Source organism: Ptiloglossa arizonensis, chromosome 6 (genome assembly GCF_051014685.1).
Source record: "Ptiloglossa arizonensis isolate GNS036 chromosome 6, iyPtiAriz1_principal, whole genome shotgun sequence".
NCBI classification, from domain to species: Eukaryota; Metazoa; Arthropoda; class Insecta; order Hymenoptera; family Colletidae; genus Ptiloglossa; species Ptiloglossa arizonensis.
Window position 1 is genome coordinate 11,549,709 of NC_135053.1, and position 14,433 is coordinate 11,564,141.

Genomic DNA, 14,433 nt, shown 5'->3' on the forward strand with positions numbered 1-14,433 from the left:
GGCCACGGTTTAACGTTAATTAATATTGTAACCGGGTACGCGGAGCTAATTGAACACGCCTCTCGGTGCAGCGGGCGCGTATTGGTGTAACGGGGACTGATTAACGAGTCGATGCGCCTCTTATCGGGCCGTACATTTCGACGATAAGCATCGAGTCACCTTTCGTTATCGGGATACTCGGTGCTCCGGTTTCGAGCGACCGTATGATAACGGCCTCGCGCACCGCCCGATCCGGAATAGATCGAATTTAAATTGCTCCCGGTGGCGCATCTTTGTAAGACACGGTACGAGCCTCCAATTAAATCTTTATGCACATTTAAAAGCTGGCCGAGAAACCCGATCGGTTCGATTAATCGTCGATAATTAACCGCTCGGCGGTCGTAGCACGCTCCGCGATCGGGCGATACCCGCGCTGGAAATTGCGCCCTTATTTGATTTCTACAAGCGGATTAATCATGCGTGTCGATCGTAAAATAAACTCAATATGTACGTTGGCCGTGTCGTGGGAATGAAATGCACACACGTGAACGTATAAATGCGCGCGCGCGCGCGCGCGTACTCACGACGAACGCGCCACGATGTCGGTGTGACACGAGAAACGACACTCAAAGATTGCCGTGTAACGATCGCAAAAATCGCTGCCAATTTTTACATTACGCTTTTATGAAATCGCGCGCGATATATTGCACCAATTACCGGACGGTTAATCGATAATTATCGTTTATTATGATCCGGTACAACTTCGGAACTATGTAATTCGCACATTTACGAGTAAATCGTCGATGGTAATTACGAGGCACGATACCATGGGGCTTTGAAAGAACGTTTCGCGCAATTACACCACGAATATCGCTGGTAGCGATAGGATCGAGCATATCGGTACCTACACTTGATGGGATACGTTTTACGATACTTCGCGTTACTCGTACGCGCCTATCTGCCGAGTAATAGTGTTTCGGAAGACGGTTTTCCGTGCATAGATAACGATACTCGATTATTGCTTTTAACGATCGTCGCCCGGTTGTTACTAATTTCTTAATTCCGTTTTGAAAAATTCCACCTATCTTTGAGTCGTCGCGTTCGTTGCGTTTAACTCGAAGAATAATGGTTTAATATCGCCTCGAAGAGTTTCGAAAGTTTGTATTTTCAGCTCGATCCACTTCTAACACGTTTAGTTTAGAAACACTGTTTCGAACACGGTGCAAACTAATACAATTTCCTTATAGTTTAACGAACTCGAAGCAGGAATGTATTAATTTCGAATTAACCGTGTCGTAAAAAGGTCAATTATACTCGTAAGTAGTATACTTTCGAACCTTGTACTCCTACAATACAATGTACTCACAATTCTTTACAATTCTCGCGTCCAATAGAAAGCACTTCAACGTTAAATAAAATTCCACGTCGAACGAAATGTTCGCATTCGCGACTAATATTCCAGACCGACGAATCTTAAATAATCGATACCGGTGCATCGATACCGCCTTTAATTCTCGCGTTCGATTACGTTTGTACTCACTGCATCGGAGCCAGCCACGCGCGTCTCCTGTTGGCACCTGGAATATAAAAAGAAAAACTGATAAATATTAAAAAACGCAAATGCGGTCAAAAAGGATGTTCGTACGTAGGAGACAATAACGTTGCGTCAGACGAGATTGTCCGCGGATCGAAGCGAAGATTAAGTAACGGGAACGTGGTGTCTCCTTTTTCGCACGTAAATCATCGAAAATGATGGCTCTAAACGCGCAGCTATGGCGGTCTTTTCTGAAAACGGTGTAGGCAAGCGGATAACATTGCGCCAAGACGATAATGTCGACGTGGGAGAACTGGCGCCGAAGAATGCGTAATTGTTTTGAAAGAGATCGAGCTTCGTCGTCTTTCGTGTGGGACGTGTGAAAGGCGGCTCGGGACGCAGACACCGAGCATAAACGTCGAGGACAACTTTGAGTTGTTTCGTCGTTTACCCGGTCGCCATTACCGGCCCTTGCTTTTAACGCGTTCTCGTGCAACCAAACGATTACTCAATTATCGTTCGTTAAACGCAATCTTTGCCGATCGATTCCTGCCTCGATTACAGACTTTATGCCAATTTCCTGTTCACCGTCCGTGACGCCTCACGATTGCGAGTCGGGTAACGTTACGATTCGCGACACTGCGGTGACCGGTAGCGAGTAATTAAAACCTGTAGACGCACGGGGACACATTTTAACCATTTTATTTAATTTACGATACACGATACGCGTATCGCGATACAATGGAGCCTCACCGATAAACAATATCGACGAGCTTCGGAGAACTCGAACAGACGAGAAGGAGAAGTTTAGGAAACAATTCTTTCCTCCGCGGTTTTCTTTCTTTAGAATTCTTCGAATGGTGATTTAAACATTTTTTTGGGTCGTTGAAGCCTAGGATTTTGTCCAGGCAGTTCGATGTACGTTACCACGGTATGATTGTAATTTCTTCGCAACTGTTTGTAAACAAGTTAGTTAGAGAAAAATGTAAATTGTCTAATTATAAAAATTCGAGAATATTCGGAAGGAAAGGAATTGACTCGAGTCTTTCGTTCGATGAACTGTCCTAACGAATTCAAGGGTTCTAACACCGATGTAAATATGGCAAATCCCAGTAGCAAATATGATTCAAGAGCAAACATTTGTAATCAAAACCTTCCGATAGTTGTGGATACTAAGGGATAGTTATTTTCAGATAGTAATTTTCGGATTAAGGACTACCCATGAGCGTGACAGTCGTGGAACTCTTCTTTTGATATCCTAATAAATCGGGTTATTCAAGTCGTGAACTTCAAATCGTTAATCGATAAATGATCTTTAAAAAACAAACTCTAAATGTTCGATCAATTAACTATCAATTAACATCCTCCGTAGTTAAATTCTCGACGAAAACGGACGGATTTGCGAACGGAAGATTCTCAATGATTATATTCACGAAAAATACAAACAACCGTCGTTCCCTAAAGTAGTATCCGCGAACTACCGATACTCATTTGGAAACAGTGAAGCAATCGAGCTACCAAAGTCTCGGCGAAGAGATCCGCTCGATAAAATGCAGCCACTAAATGCAGCTCGTCGAGGGAAAATTAATCATTGAAAATCGTCACGAACGGAACAGATTCAGAGGACCAAGTTGGATGTCTCGTTGGATTCGGTTCGCAAAAAAAAAAGGCAAAAAGAAAAAAGAAGGATCTGGCGTCGAAAAGTTCCACGGAGGAGGGACCGAGGAGACACGCAGGGTGCTCGAGGACGAGGCAATTCGAAATTTCGAAACAAGATGTATCCGATCGCGGGGAGGCAGTCGAGTGGAGACACCAACAATAGGGATTATTAGCATTGGCTGAGCCGACTTCAGGTTGATATTGGTCTCTCGAGCACCGACATATTGTAATCACGCGGATATATTGTGCTCGTGCAATGCACGCTCGCCCGGGCCCCACTCCACCCGCCCTATCCTTCGTATCCACCTACTCCACCCCCACCGGTCTCACCCTCTACGGCTGTCTCGGCCTCCCGTCGTGCTCGCCCCATGTCCCTCCCGTAGCCGATCAATGCCCTCTCTCTCCTCTCTCGTATCGATAACTCGATAATATTACACGCGAAAACCGCTTTCGATGTGCTCGCCCAGTCAGCGAGCCACTTGTGCGAGCAAATAACCAGTTATCGGAAAACCGATTTTATTTTTCGAGGGACGCTACTACCTTCGCTAGTTTTATACCTCCACGTTCCTCTTCTTTCCACCAACCTATCGATCTTTCCCTCTTTCTTTCGTTCTTTCGTCCCCTTTCTTTGTTCCACGGAACTTCCATCCTCCTTTTGTCTCGGTTCTTGTCCACCATTGTACCCCTCTCCCTCTCCGTCGTGCATCGGCTGCAATTAAGGGTAGACGGGCACAACCTTCACGGTTTTGCGCGCGAACCTTCATGGCGGAACACCGATCGGACGTATCTCGAAAGAGAGTGAACGAGACGTTGACCATCGCGTCGCAGCCGCGTTGAGAAACTGTCCGCGTACATCCGCGTGCTCGAGAGTGGGCCGTTTTAATAGCGGATGCAAGCATTTTCTATTAATTGCCACGCGGGGAGATTTTATTTGTTTGGAAAACACTGGCCCGAGGTTAACGCCCCTGGCGAGCCGCGTCAGCGTGGCTGCTTTCTGCGTGTGCATTCCGCCTACCGGCTTTGCTCTCGCGCGGTGCTTTGCGTAATTATTACTCGGTGGTACGGGGAGATTTTTCTTTCTTTTTTTTTTCTTTCTCTTTTTCTCTTTACCGAGGAACAACCGGAGATCGGTTCGAGAACGGAACACGCGCCACGTTGCAACCCCTTCCGGTCGAATTCGATTCTCAGAGTCTCCGAATCGTGCAACGAAACAACGCAACTTCTCGACACAGGTACGCTTCGATTATCGGAGCATCCGCTCTCGAGATCCTCGAAAACCCACGCAACCTCTTCGAAAGGGTCACCCGGTCTTTGTACCGGGGCCAAGTTCATTTTTAGTATCGTATCGAACGTTCGATCTCTAAATCCCCGACCATGTGTTTCCACGTCATCGTTGAATATTCACCACCGTGGCCACGTTTCGACATCGTCCTTGTATTTCGTCAGTTTTTACGCAAGGTGTCCCAAGTGGATATTAAATGACTGTGTTGGTAGGTTGGACTGGTAGTTCTGAATCGAAAAGTTCGTCTACACTGTGGACTTTGATCCACTGGTTTTTTATCCATTTAAAAGAGTAGATTCTGCGTGTATGTATTATGATTGAAACGGAGTAATAATTATATTTTATAATCGCGTCTTTTATTGTTCTTCAGTCTTATGGACTGAGAGAGCAATCGCAAATGGATCTGTGAGTCGAAGAACAATACGCGACTGTAAAACTACATTTTGAGATAATTGAAAAAGTTGCGTTCGTTAAACTCGCAGATACTCCTTTTACAACTGTTCTGGATCCCAACGTGTAATTTTAAGCACTTTGTACACGATTCCGAGTTTATTCGAAAGCGAGTAATTCGAAACTCGTACTCTTCTTCGACTCGCTAATCGCGTATTCGAATGTTCCAAGGATATCAGCGATTTCCAAGATAAAATTAGAAATTACAGAAAGTTGAAACAATTACGAAGCAACACCGTTTCGAAATAAATTCGATTCGATCGAGAACCTCGTTACGAACGTATGCGCGCGTTAAGTTTATCGTATATCGTATCTGGCGAACGTTTGCAGTCAGAAGTCGAATATTCGCTGCACCTCTTCGACGTTGGTTCGTTCCGATGTACGATAAACAGGGTTCGTGTACCATAAATCGAAATCGAAAATGAAAAAATTGGTCGTATCGGGAGACGAAATTGGAAAGAAGGACAAATTCCGTTGAATTATTTATCTACGACGGATCCTTGAATTTATTTCTATCGCTGACGGTGCGCTCTTGTCTTGGACGATTCCCGGGGCTTTTGGTACCCGCCTGAGGTGAGATTCTTTATGTCGCCGATGGTGGCGTAACGAAAGGCAGAAGTATTATATTTATGTAAATCGCGTCGCGTATCGTGGATACCACTTCTATGCGCGGCATATGTACATAACGCGTGCCTCCGTCGCCAGCGTGTTGCAAACTTGAGCGAACTGTTGGGAAATCGCTTGTTTGGTATACTTTATGCACGCGTTGTGCAGTAATCGCGAGAAAGGGGAGAATACGGTAAAACGCGGAAGATTTTTATTCGTTTTAAATGTTAATAAAGGCGATGGAGATTCGAGTATTTACGTTTGAAGACTCGCGTAACATCAACGGCAACCTACTCGTTATGACCGATTGTGATCGGTTGAAATACGGGGTGTTTGTTTTATCTACGTACGGTGGAATACCTCGCGAAGTATCGACGATACCAAAAATACGTTCTCGAAGAAATCATTTGTGAGTAATTTTTTCGGCCCAATTTTCTTTATATCAACATTCGTGAAAACATTTTTTCGATCGCACCAGTTGCTCGTGAGATATTCCACCCCGTGTGTTCACCGAGAAGATGAAACGAAGGAACGAATACAGATTCGAAGATAAAATAAACACCCCTGGTGTTCACGAAGAACGTATCCTCGATTCGGTGTTATCGATCGGTGACACGGTTTTCATTCCGGCGATGTATGAAAAAATATCGCCGCAAAATAATTCAAACGCGATCTAAATAAATTCCTCTCGATGTTGCTAACCGCGCGCCTCGTACGAAATGGTTCCCGGACGCAACGCGGTCCAACCACGAGATAACTCGTTACCTATTTTATTATTCCCTTATGAATAAATATTCGTTTCTTTAATGCACGCTGACTTTTATTCTTCCTTCGAACGCCCATTATCAATTATTTACTCGTAGGTGGCGTCCGGTGACAGATCGTTAGTTACGAGTTGACTCGTGGGCGGCGGTCGACGCGTTGAATCTAAAAAAACTCCGGACGAAACGTTCCGACGTATGTATATGATATCCATTGCGTCCCGTTTAATGTTTCGAGAAATACCCAACGAGTGTATTCTAACACGGAACCCAGAAACGGTCACGTAACGGATAAGAATACGTGCTCGGTTTCGAAAACAACGATTCACGGTCCGTCGAGATGTTCCCAATGGGGAACATTAGAGAGCAACTATTCGAGGATGTCGGGACACGCGTAAAAATTCGTTCGAGCTCTTGTAGAATATCGCGAATTTATTTCTCGAATTTTAACCCTCTTCTATACGAATCGTTTCGCGTTGAATTTGTTTCCGTTTGAAGACGCAGTATAGATGTATTCGTCGTGACCGATTGCGATCGATAAAGATACAGGGTGTCTGTTTTATCTCGACACGATGGAATACATCGCGAAGAACGTTCTTCCCTCAAGGAAGAGCGATTCCGCTACGAAAGTTGCAACATGCATCGCATAAATCTCTCTGTTTGGCACGTGAAAAATTTCAACCGCGTAAATGTCTCAGAGGGGTGGAAATTTCATCGTTCTCGTTTCGGTTTGCGATATAATTTCGAATTATCGGTTCTCGTCGAATTAACCGGTCAACTATCGCGGTGGGTTCACGATCGTTCCCCTTTTTCTTCGCAGGCTCTGAAGGAGGCGACCACGATGCGGAACAAGCAGCTCACCGAGTTGGAAAACCTCTTCGGCTATTTGGAGGAGCACCGGAGCTTGCAGGGTTACGAGGGCGAGAAGTCGGCGCGGTGAGTCTGCACGATTTGTACGTTTTATTGGACACTCGTGAACGGGGGGCCGATTTACATCGGCGGGTCGTAAATCACATGGTCGGTAACGGGATTAAAATGAGTTTCGTTCGACAGAGAAAATTGAAATCCGTAATCGGATTGGCCGTGTTAAACGCGTTCCATTGGCGTTCGCTGTTTGCTCGGTGTTAGAGCCGATGAGAGAGAGAAAGAGAGAGAGAGAGAGAGAGAGAGAGAGAGCCATTTCGCGTCAAATCGCGCAAAAATCGACGCTACGGTCGTCGATTTTTGCTTTTTTTTCTTTTCTGTTTCGTTTACGACGAAACAGCGGTTATCCATAGTGAAACTTCGGAGAACTTTTGAGCGCGCGATTTAAAACCTTCTTCCAAGATTTTGATCCTTTTGATTTTAATGCACAGTAGTTTCGAACGAAATGGTTAGAATAGTGTCAATTTTGTGTCTTTTTTTTGTGAATTACGACGGAACAGCGGTATTCTATAGTACCATGGATTACCATATCCATAGAAAAACAATATACGAATATTTCTTATGTTTATCCACCTAGGAAACGTTATCCTTCGTCAAAAGTGAACATTTTTCACGACACAAGTTTCTCCGTCAACTATTCTCCGAAACACGATTCGCTAAATAGTTTTCATCTACTGTAAATAAACGATATCAATCTTTCCTTTACAGTTCATTACCGTTGTATCGTACATCGGGAGAACAGAATATTCCAGCTTTAAAATGCTAGAATTTCCTTTCGTCGACATCGGATGAATTTGAACGTAGCAACGATGATCCCAATGATTGACCACGTGTTAAAATAATTCCGGCGAAGGTTTACGGTGTAAATGCTCCACCGCGCGACATTTCATTCGAAGAAACACGGATGATAGCGAAAGACGCGATGACGTATCGCGTGGTTATCGAGGGGCGGGAAGTACCGTGGTTTCGAAAATGAAAGGATCCCGATGGCTTTTTTCCTGCTTTTGTTCGCGCATCGATTCTCCGAGTATTCGTGCCTCAACAACTATTTTCCGAGCCGCTATTCAAACGGTCCGTTCGCTTGTTCTCTGTGCCGGTCTGAGATCCGGTATCGGTAGAGGAGAGAGAGAAAAAGGGACTGGATGCGGAAGGATCGAGGAGCCAAAGATCCTGGCACAAAGGGCAGACGGCAAAGAAATTGCATCGCATGCTAAATCTCGGACGTCGATGCAACCGCCTAATCAATCTTCAATCGGCTCGATTGATTCTCTCCCCGCTTCTGCCAGCGACTACTTGATTCCGACGCCTCTCTCTTTCTCTTTTCTCTCTCTCTCTCTCTCTCTCTCTGCAACTTTCTTTGCAGTTTACCATCGCTACGTTACCCAGAACCTGCATCACGACTCTTAATGCCAACTACAGTACGACTTCGGTTGAGTTCGACGCTTGGGGTCGTTGGAGACCCTTCTCGAATTCAAATTTTATTCGATATTAATTAGACGAATTTGTGGTAAAACATTATGAATTTTGCTTGGAGAACAGTCGACTTTGTTTCACGTAAATTTTATTTCGATCACCATTAGGTTGGGATCGACGCTTGGGGTCGTTAGAGACCCTTCTCGAGTTAAAATTTTATTCGATATTAATTAGACGACTTTGTGGTAAAATATTATGAATTTCGTTTTGAGAGCAGTCGACTTTGTTTCACGTTAATTTTATTTCGATCACCATTAGGTTGGGATCGACGCTTGGGGTCGTTAGAGACCCTTCTAGAGTTAAAATTTTATTCAATATTAATTAGACGACTTTGTGGTAAAATATTATGAATTTCGTTTTGAGAGCAGTCGACTTTGTTTCACGTAAATTTTATTTCGATCACCATTAGGTTCGTACGATGCTTGGGGTCGTTGCAGACCCTTATAGAATTAAAATTTTATTCGATATTAATTAGACGACTTTGTGGTAAAATATTATGAATTTCGTTTTGAGAGCAGTCGACTTTGTTTCACGTTAATTTTATTTCGATTACCATTAGACTCTGATTATTTATTAGGTTTTAATATGTGCAGGTAATTGCACCACTTTCTCGAATTACAATTTTAAATTTCATCGGATTATGTACGATCAGTGATTATGCGCTGGGAATGATTGTAATCAGCATCCTTTCCACTTACGTGTGTTTCCTTCAAATTTTAATTTATCACACCGGCGAAGAGTTTTCTTGTATACTCGGACTATCGTACTAGTAAGGTGTTAAAAGTAGCTTTTTGTATTTTTTAATTCCATTTTCACATCCATTAAATTTTTAAAATACCAGAAGTATTGGAAAAAATTGTCTATTTTGCTGAAAAAATTCCAAAACCACTCGATATACTCCCACAATTAGAAAATACGTGTTCGTAATGTCAAAAATACCGATAGTGTTTCACGATGAAGTACCTCACCGCAGATGTAAAAAAAGTATTCTTCCAATTTGCTACAAAAGAGAAGACGCAAATAATTTTTCCGTAGAAGAATTCAAGAACGACTCTTCTACAACTTCTATACGTTCCACCTTGGTGAAAAACACCCGATACGAAATTTTGAATTGGAATCGAACGTCAGAATCCACCGCGTGGATTCCAATACGAGACCAGTCCTCGTGATTGAGAAACAGACACGGTATAATCGATGTGAACAATCGTAACCTACCGATGAAAATTTGTTTCGCGTTCGAACGAATTCGAAAAGTGGCATTTTACGGTTCCCCAATTAGGGAGTGTGCGTTCGAGATTGCGTCGTTGAACGATATTCGTTATCCGTAAGCTACGATGCTCGTAAAATACGATAAGGGACTTTGGAGAGTCGCGGTCTCGAGTCTTCGCCACCGTATGCCCCGTGTTATGGTGGAAAAAGACGGCGAGTGAGTTTTTAGCGATAATTTAAACACGGAAAAGTATGTCCACGATAAACGTTTAATTTTCCACCGCTTCGTTATCGTTGCTACGGCAATCAGGATCGGGAAGCGAGCCGGTCATTATCGCAGGAACCGCAATTATCGTCTCTCGCATCTATAATACTTACGCGACTAAGCTTATACGTGTACACGGGTTTCGCAAGATCTCCGCGAGGCCTGGGCGTCGTCCTCGTCGTCGTCGTCCTCGTCGTCGTTGACGACGATCTCGTCGCTCGTTCCGCTCGAACGTGCGCATAAATCCCTTTATGGGCGTCGTGTCACGAATTCACGGCCTGTCGCCGATTTTATTGCCACGGCGGATTGCTCGGTGTTGTCGTGGCTTTTACGTCGGCGAATACGAGTATCGAGACTTTCGGCATTTCCGTTCGACGACTCGCGATGCCCATGGGGGAAAAAAATACGCGCGAATCGCCGGGGCTGCGCGCGAACAACGCGCGACGCTTCGGATCCGCTGAAACGGAAACCGAATTCGTGGCATGGTTATTTTCACGTTGTTCGTTGCGAAAGAACCGATTTTAAGGCTTTCTTTTTACGACTGTCAAATCCGATTTTTTTTTACCGAGGATCTAATTTAAAATTTTAGGGGTATGGCAAACATCGAAATGGAAACTGAATTCATAATATGGTTATTCGAACGTTGTTCGTTAAGGAAGTAGCGATTTTAAGACTTTTTTTCCGATTATGAAATATGATTTGTCTACGGAGAGTCTAATTTAAAATTTTAGTGGTATTCGAAACATCGAAATGGAAACTGAATTTGTAATATAGTTATTCGAACGTTGTTCGTTAAGGTAGGAGTGATTTTAAGGCTTTTTTTCCGATTATGAAATATGATTTTTGTACAGAGTTTAATTTAAAATTTTAGCAGTATTCGAAACATCGAAATCGGAACTGAATTCATAATATAGTTATTTGAACGTTGTGCGTTAAGAAAGGAGCGATTTGAAGGTTTCTCTCCGATCGTGAAATCCGAGTTTTGTATTGAGGAATTTATTTTAAAATTGTAGGGATATGCAAAAGTTTCCATCGTTTGAAATGCATACCAGCAGTATATGTTATTTCTGACCGATATTGCGATACGCTTTTGTTTTTTAATCTATACAATAAACGACAGACATCGAAGTTTTCCCAATCAAAGAAACAAGTTTCTATTGTCGAAAAATGTGAATCGATATAAGCTAAATACACTCTCTCTTTCTCGCCCGAGATCCGAGACACAGTTCGACATAAAAACGATTATTGAAATCAAATTTTACAATTCGAAAAACATACGTCAAATCATGTTTTTCGTAATGAATAATACAGAAATAACATTGTTATTAATCGTATTACAATACGAATTAAGTTTGTATTTTGACGCATTTGGCCCATTGTTCGTCGTTGCACTCGCAGTTGCATCCTAGCTCGTACGAAAGGTCCAAGTCTGTGATTTTTGCATCGTCGGAGAAAAAAATTCGTTCGCGTTACGTGATCTCCATACAGTTGCGAAGAGAAGATCGTGTCGCAATGAGACACGCCTCGAATTGTGGCTCTTGGCTGGCTATTTAACGCGAGACTCTCGGAAGGAAAGATTCCCAGTTTTCGCGCAGTCACCAGCTTCTCGTATATTTTATTCTCGAACGAATAAATGTTCAGTTCCCCCCGATGCATACTGATTTTTAGATGCTTCTTTTAGACTCCCATTGCCCGTTACTTTTACTCGTTGCATCTAGCGACAGATCGTCCGATACGAGTTCACTCCTATTTGAAAGTAAACGCGTTAACCTTACACTTCGTAGTGTATCGCTGGTGATACGTAATTCTTTTGTTGGAATAATAATTGTCCCGCTCCGGTTCTCGCTAAATATTCACTTATATACCCTTTATCGATTTTATTTGTACCGTTAAAGGGAGAAGGTTCTACCAAAGCGATGGACTTACTTTTGTATTATTCAATTTTGAGTAAAATTTCTCAAAGACCTTGACTTCGATTCGTACCGTAGAACAATGTTTCAAGAGTCGAATTTCTATGAAAATGTTAAAAAAGAAAATCGATTTTTTTCCCTCGAAACTAAGCAGACCACTTGATTTTATTTATACCATTAAAGGAAGAAAGTTTTGCTAAAGCGTTCGACTTACTTTTGCATTATTCAATTTTGAGTAAAATTTCTCAAAGACCTTGACTTCGATTCGTACCGTGGAACAATGTTTCAAGAGTCGAATTTCTATGAAAATGTTAAAAAAGAAAATCGATTTTTTTCCCTCGAAACTAAGCAGACCACTTGAGCAACATTCCAGACTCCGAACGTGAGAAGTCCACTTTCGAGATAAGTGGGGTCAAGGGTATGGGTTAGATAGAAGCATGAGTTCTCGATAAAGGGAGCAGGAAAGTTATCTACCATTTTTTTCGTCCTTGTGAAGATTTGTAGCTGAAAATGCAATATTTTCCGAACGTTTAACGATAATCGGCCGAAAGTGGCAGGTACTTAGCGTTGGTTTCCAAAATTGAAAATCAGAGGACACGATTGTTTTATTTCCGTTGAAGCTACACTCTTAAACCGGAAATACAAGAAATATGCAATTGTACTCTATAAATGAGAATTTTTCACGCATAGACTTTATTTGAAATATGTTTTTCTTTATATATAAGAAACAAACTCGTGATTTTCTCGCCACGGTGAACAGATTTTGTAACATACTATATATTTGCAAATTTAGAAATGAAGGATGCTTTCCCAAGTGGGGAGATAAGTCGATATTTAGAGTTAAAAATTGCCAAAGAATATCATTTTACACGGTTCCCAGAATAAATTGTACGTTCGAGAAGTCTGCAAGATAATTCTTTCTCGTACGTCACGAAGCTGAATTTTGTCGCGTGTTGTTTATATCTATGCACTCAGTGTTCAGGATGTACACGTAAACGCCAACTCGGCGGTTTGATTTTTACCTCTATGAGAAAAGATTTCAGCGTGTGTTGTACCCAGCGTTCGTGAATCTAGATAACCTTTAGGATGTGCTGTTAGTCCGAATGATCGTCGAATGATAATGGCTCGAGTTTGCCTTATGAGAAAAGATTTTGTACCGTGCTGCAGTGTCCACGTAGTTAAACGCTATTTAGGATCTGTTATGTTAAATGAAAACGAAACAACTCGATTTTCGTGTTATGAAAGATTTGATCGCGTTTCGTACAACTCGTACGCTCGAGCGGCCATTAAAACGTACACTCGGATTCAACGAGAGAGAAATTAATTCATAAATCAAGTTTTCTACGACGAAAGAAGATCTTGTCGCGTGCTAGAATGCTGTGCATGTACATAGTAGAGTCTACTAAGTAGATCATGTACAGGATGTTGTCCCAAGAAAACAGAATAAATGTTTGTAACATGCTGCAGCGTATGTGCACCGATACCCTGTTTAAGATGACTTGTCGTGTACGATGTAGAAGAAATAAGGCCACGATTGTTTTCCAGCAAATTACCTTACCTCGTGCACAAAGCTATGCACTTTAGAAATCCTGGCTATTATTTATCGTACAAGCGAAGAGACTACTTTTTCAATGTATAATCGACGAAATGACACGTACGAATACTACAATACGCAAAATTGAGCGATCGAAAATTAATCTGCTCCAAAGATGACGGAATAATATTTATATCGTGAAGTGTTTCAGAGAAAAGAACTTACAATATAAAAAAAAAAAGACAGAGTTTGCACCAGAAAACTCCAAACCGTTTGAAAAGAAAATATACATAATCGTGGTATCCACCATTTTCAAAGGCACACGGAACACGTAAATTACCCCTCTGTACTGTACAATCTTTCGGCAATTTTTAAGTACAAAGAGTCGTGGTCCTGGTATGATTAATTACGGAACGACGCCTCTCGCTGAAACAGGTTAAACCGGCGAAACAAATTTTCTTACCGGAACCTTTGCTTCGACGAAAAAATGACTTTGTATTCCGAACGCGTGTGCACGCGCTCGATTATAAGGATGCACTCGGGAATAATTACCACGTTCTGTGGTTCGTTGCGTTATTGCCACGCCCACGTAACAACAATTTTAAAAGCCCACCTTTCTGTTCCACCTACATTTATCATCTTTCTGGACGTTAATATCATAATACCCGCATCCCCGACTCTGCACGCCACGCTATCAAACATCGAACGAACTTCGCTACGGAAACGTGTCTTTTAATAAAAATGTTCACCCGACGCTCGCGAACAAAGTCGTAGGCGCGCATTAGCAATTTTTCCCTTTTCTTTTTTTTTTTCTTTTTTCCTTTTTTCTTTCTTCGCACCTCTGCAA

At 42.4% G+C, this 14,433-nt stretch overlaps 1 protein-coding gene across 1 annotated transcript in view; it reads left to right on the forward strand.

Moving 5' to 3' along the window:
• LOC143148032 (UPF0489 protein C5orf22 homolog) overlaps positions 1–14,433 on the forward strand; it is a 476,738-nt gene that overhangs the window by 294,487 nt on the left and 167,818 nt on the right. The window contains exon 4 of the mRNA XM_076313877.1: positions 7,092–7,207. Within this exon, the coding sequence (XP_076169992.1) occupies positions 7,092–7,207 (116 nt within the window). The remainder of the gene's footprint in view (positions 1–7,091; positions 7,208–14,433) is intronic.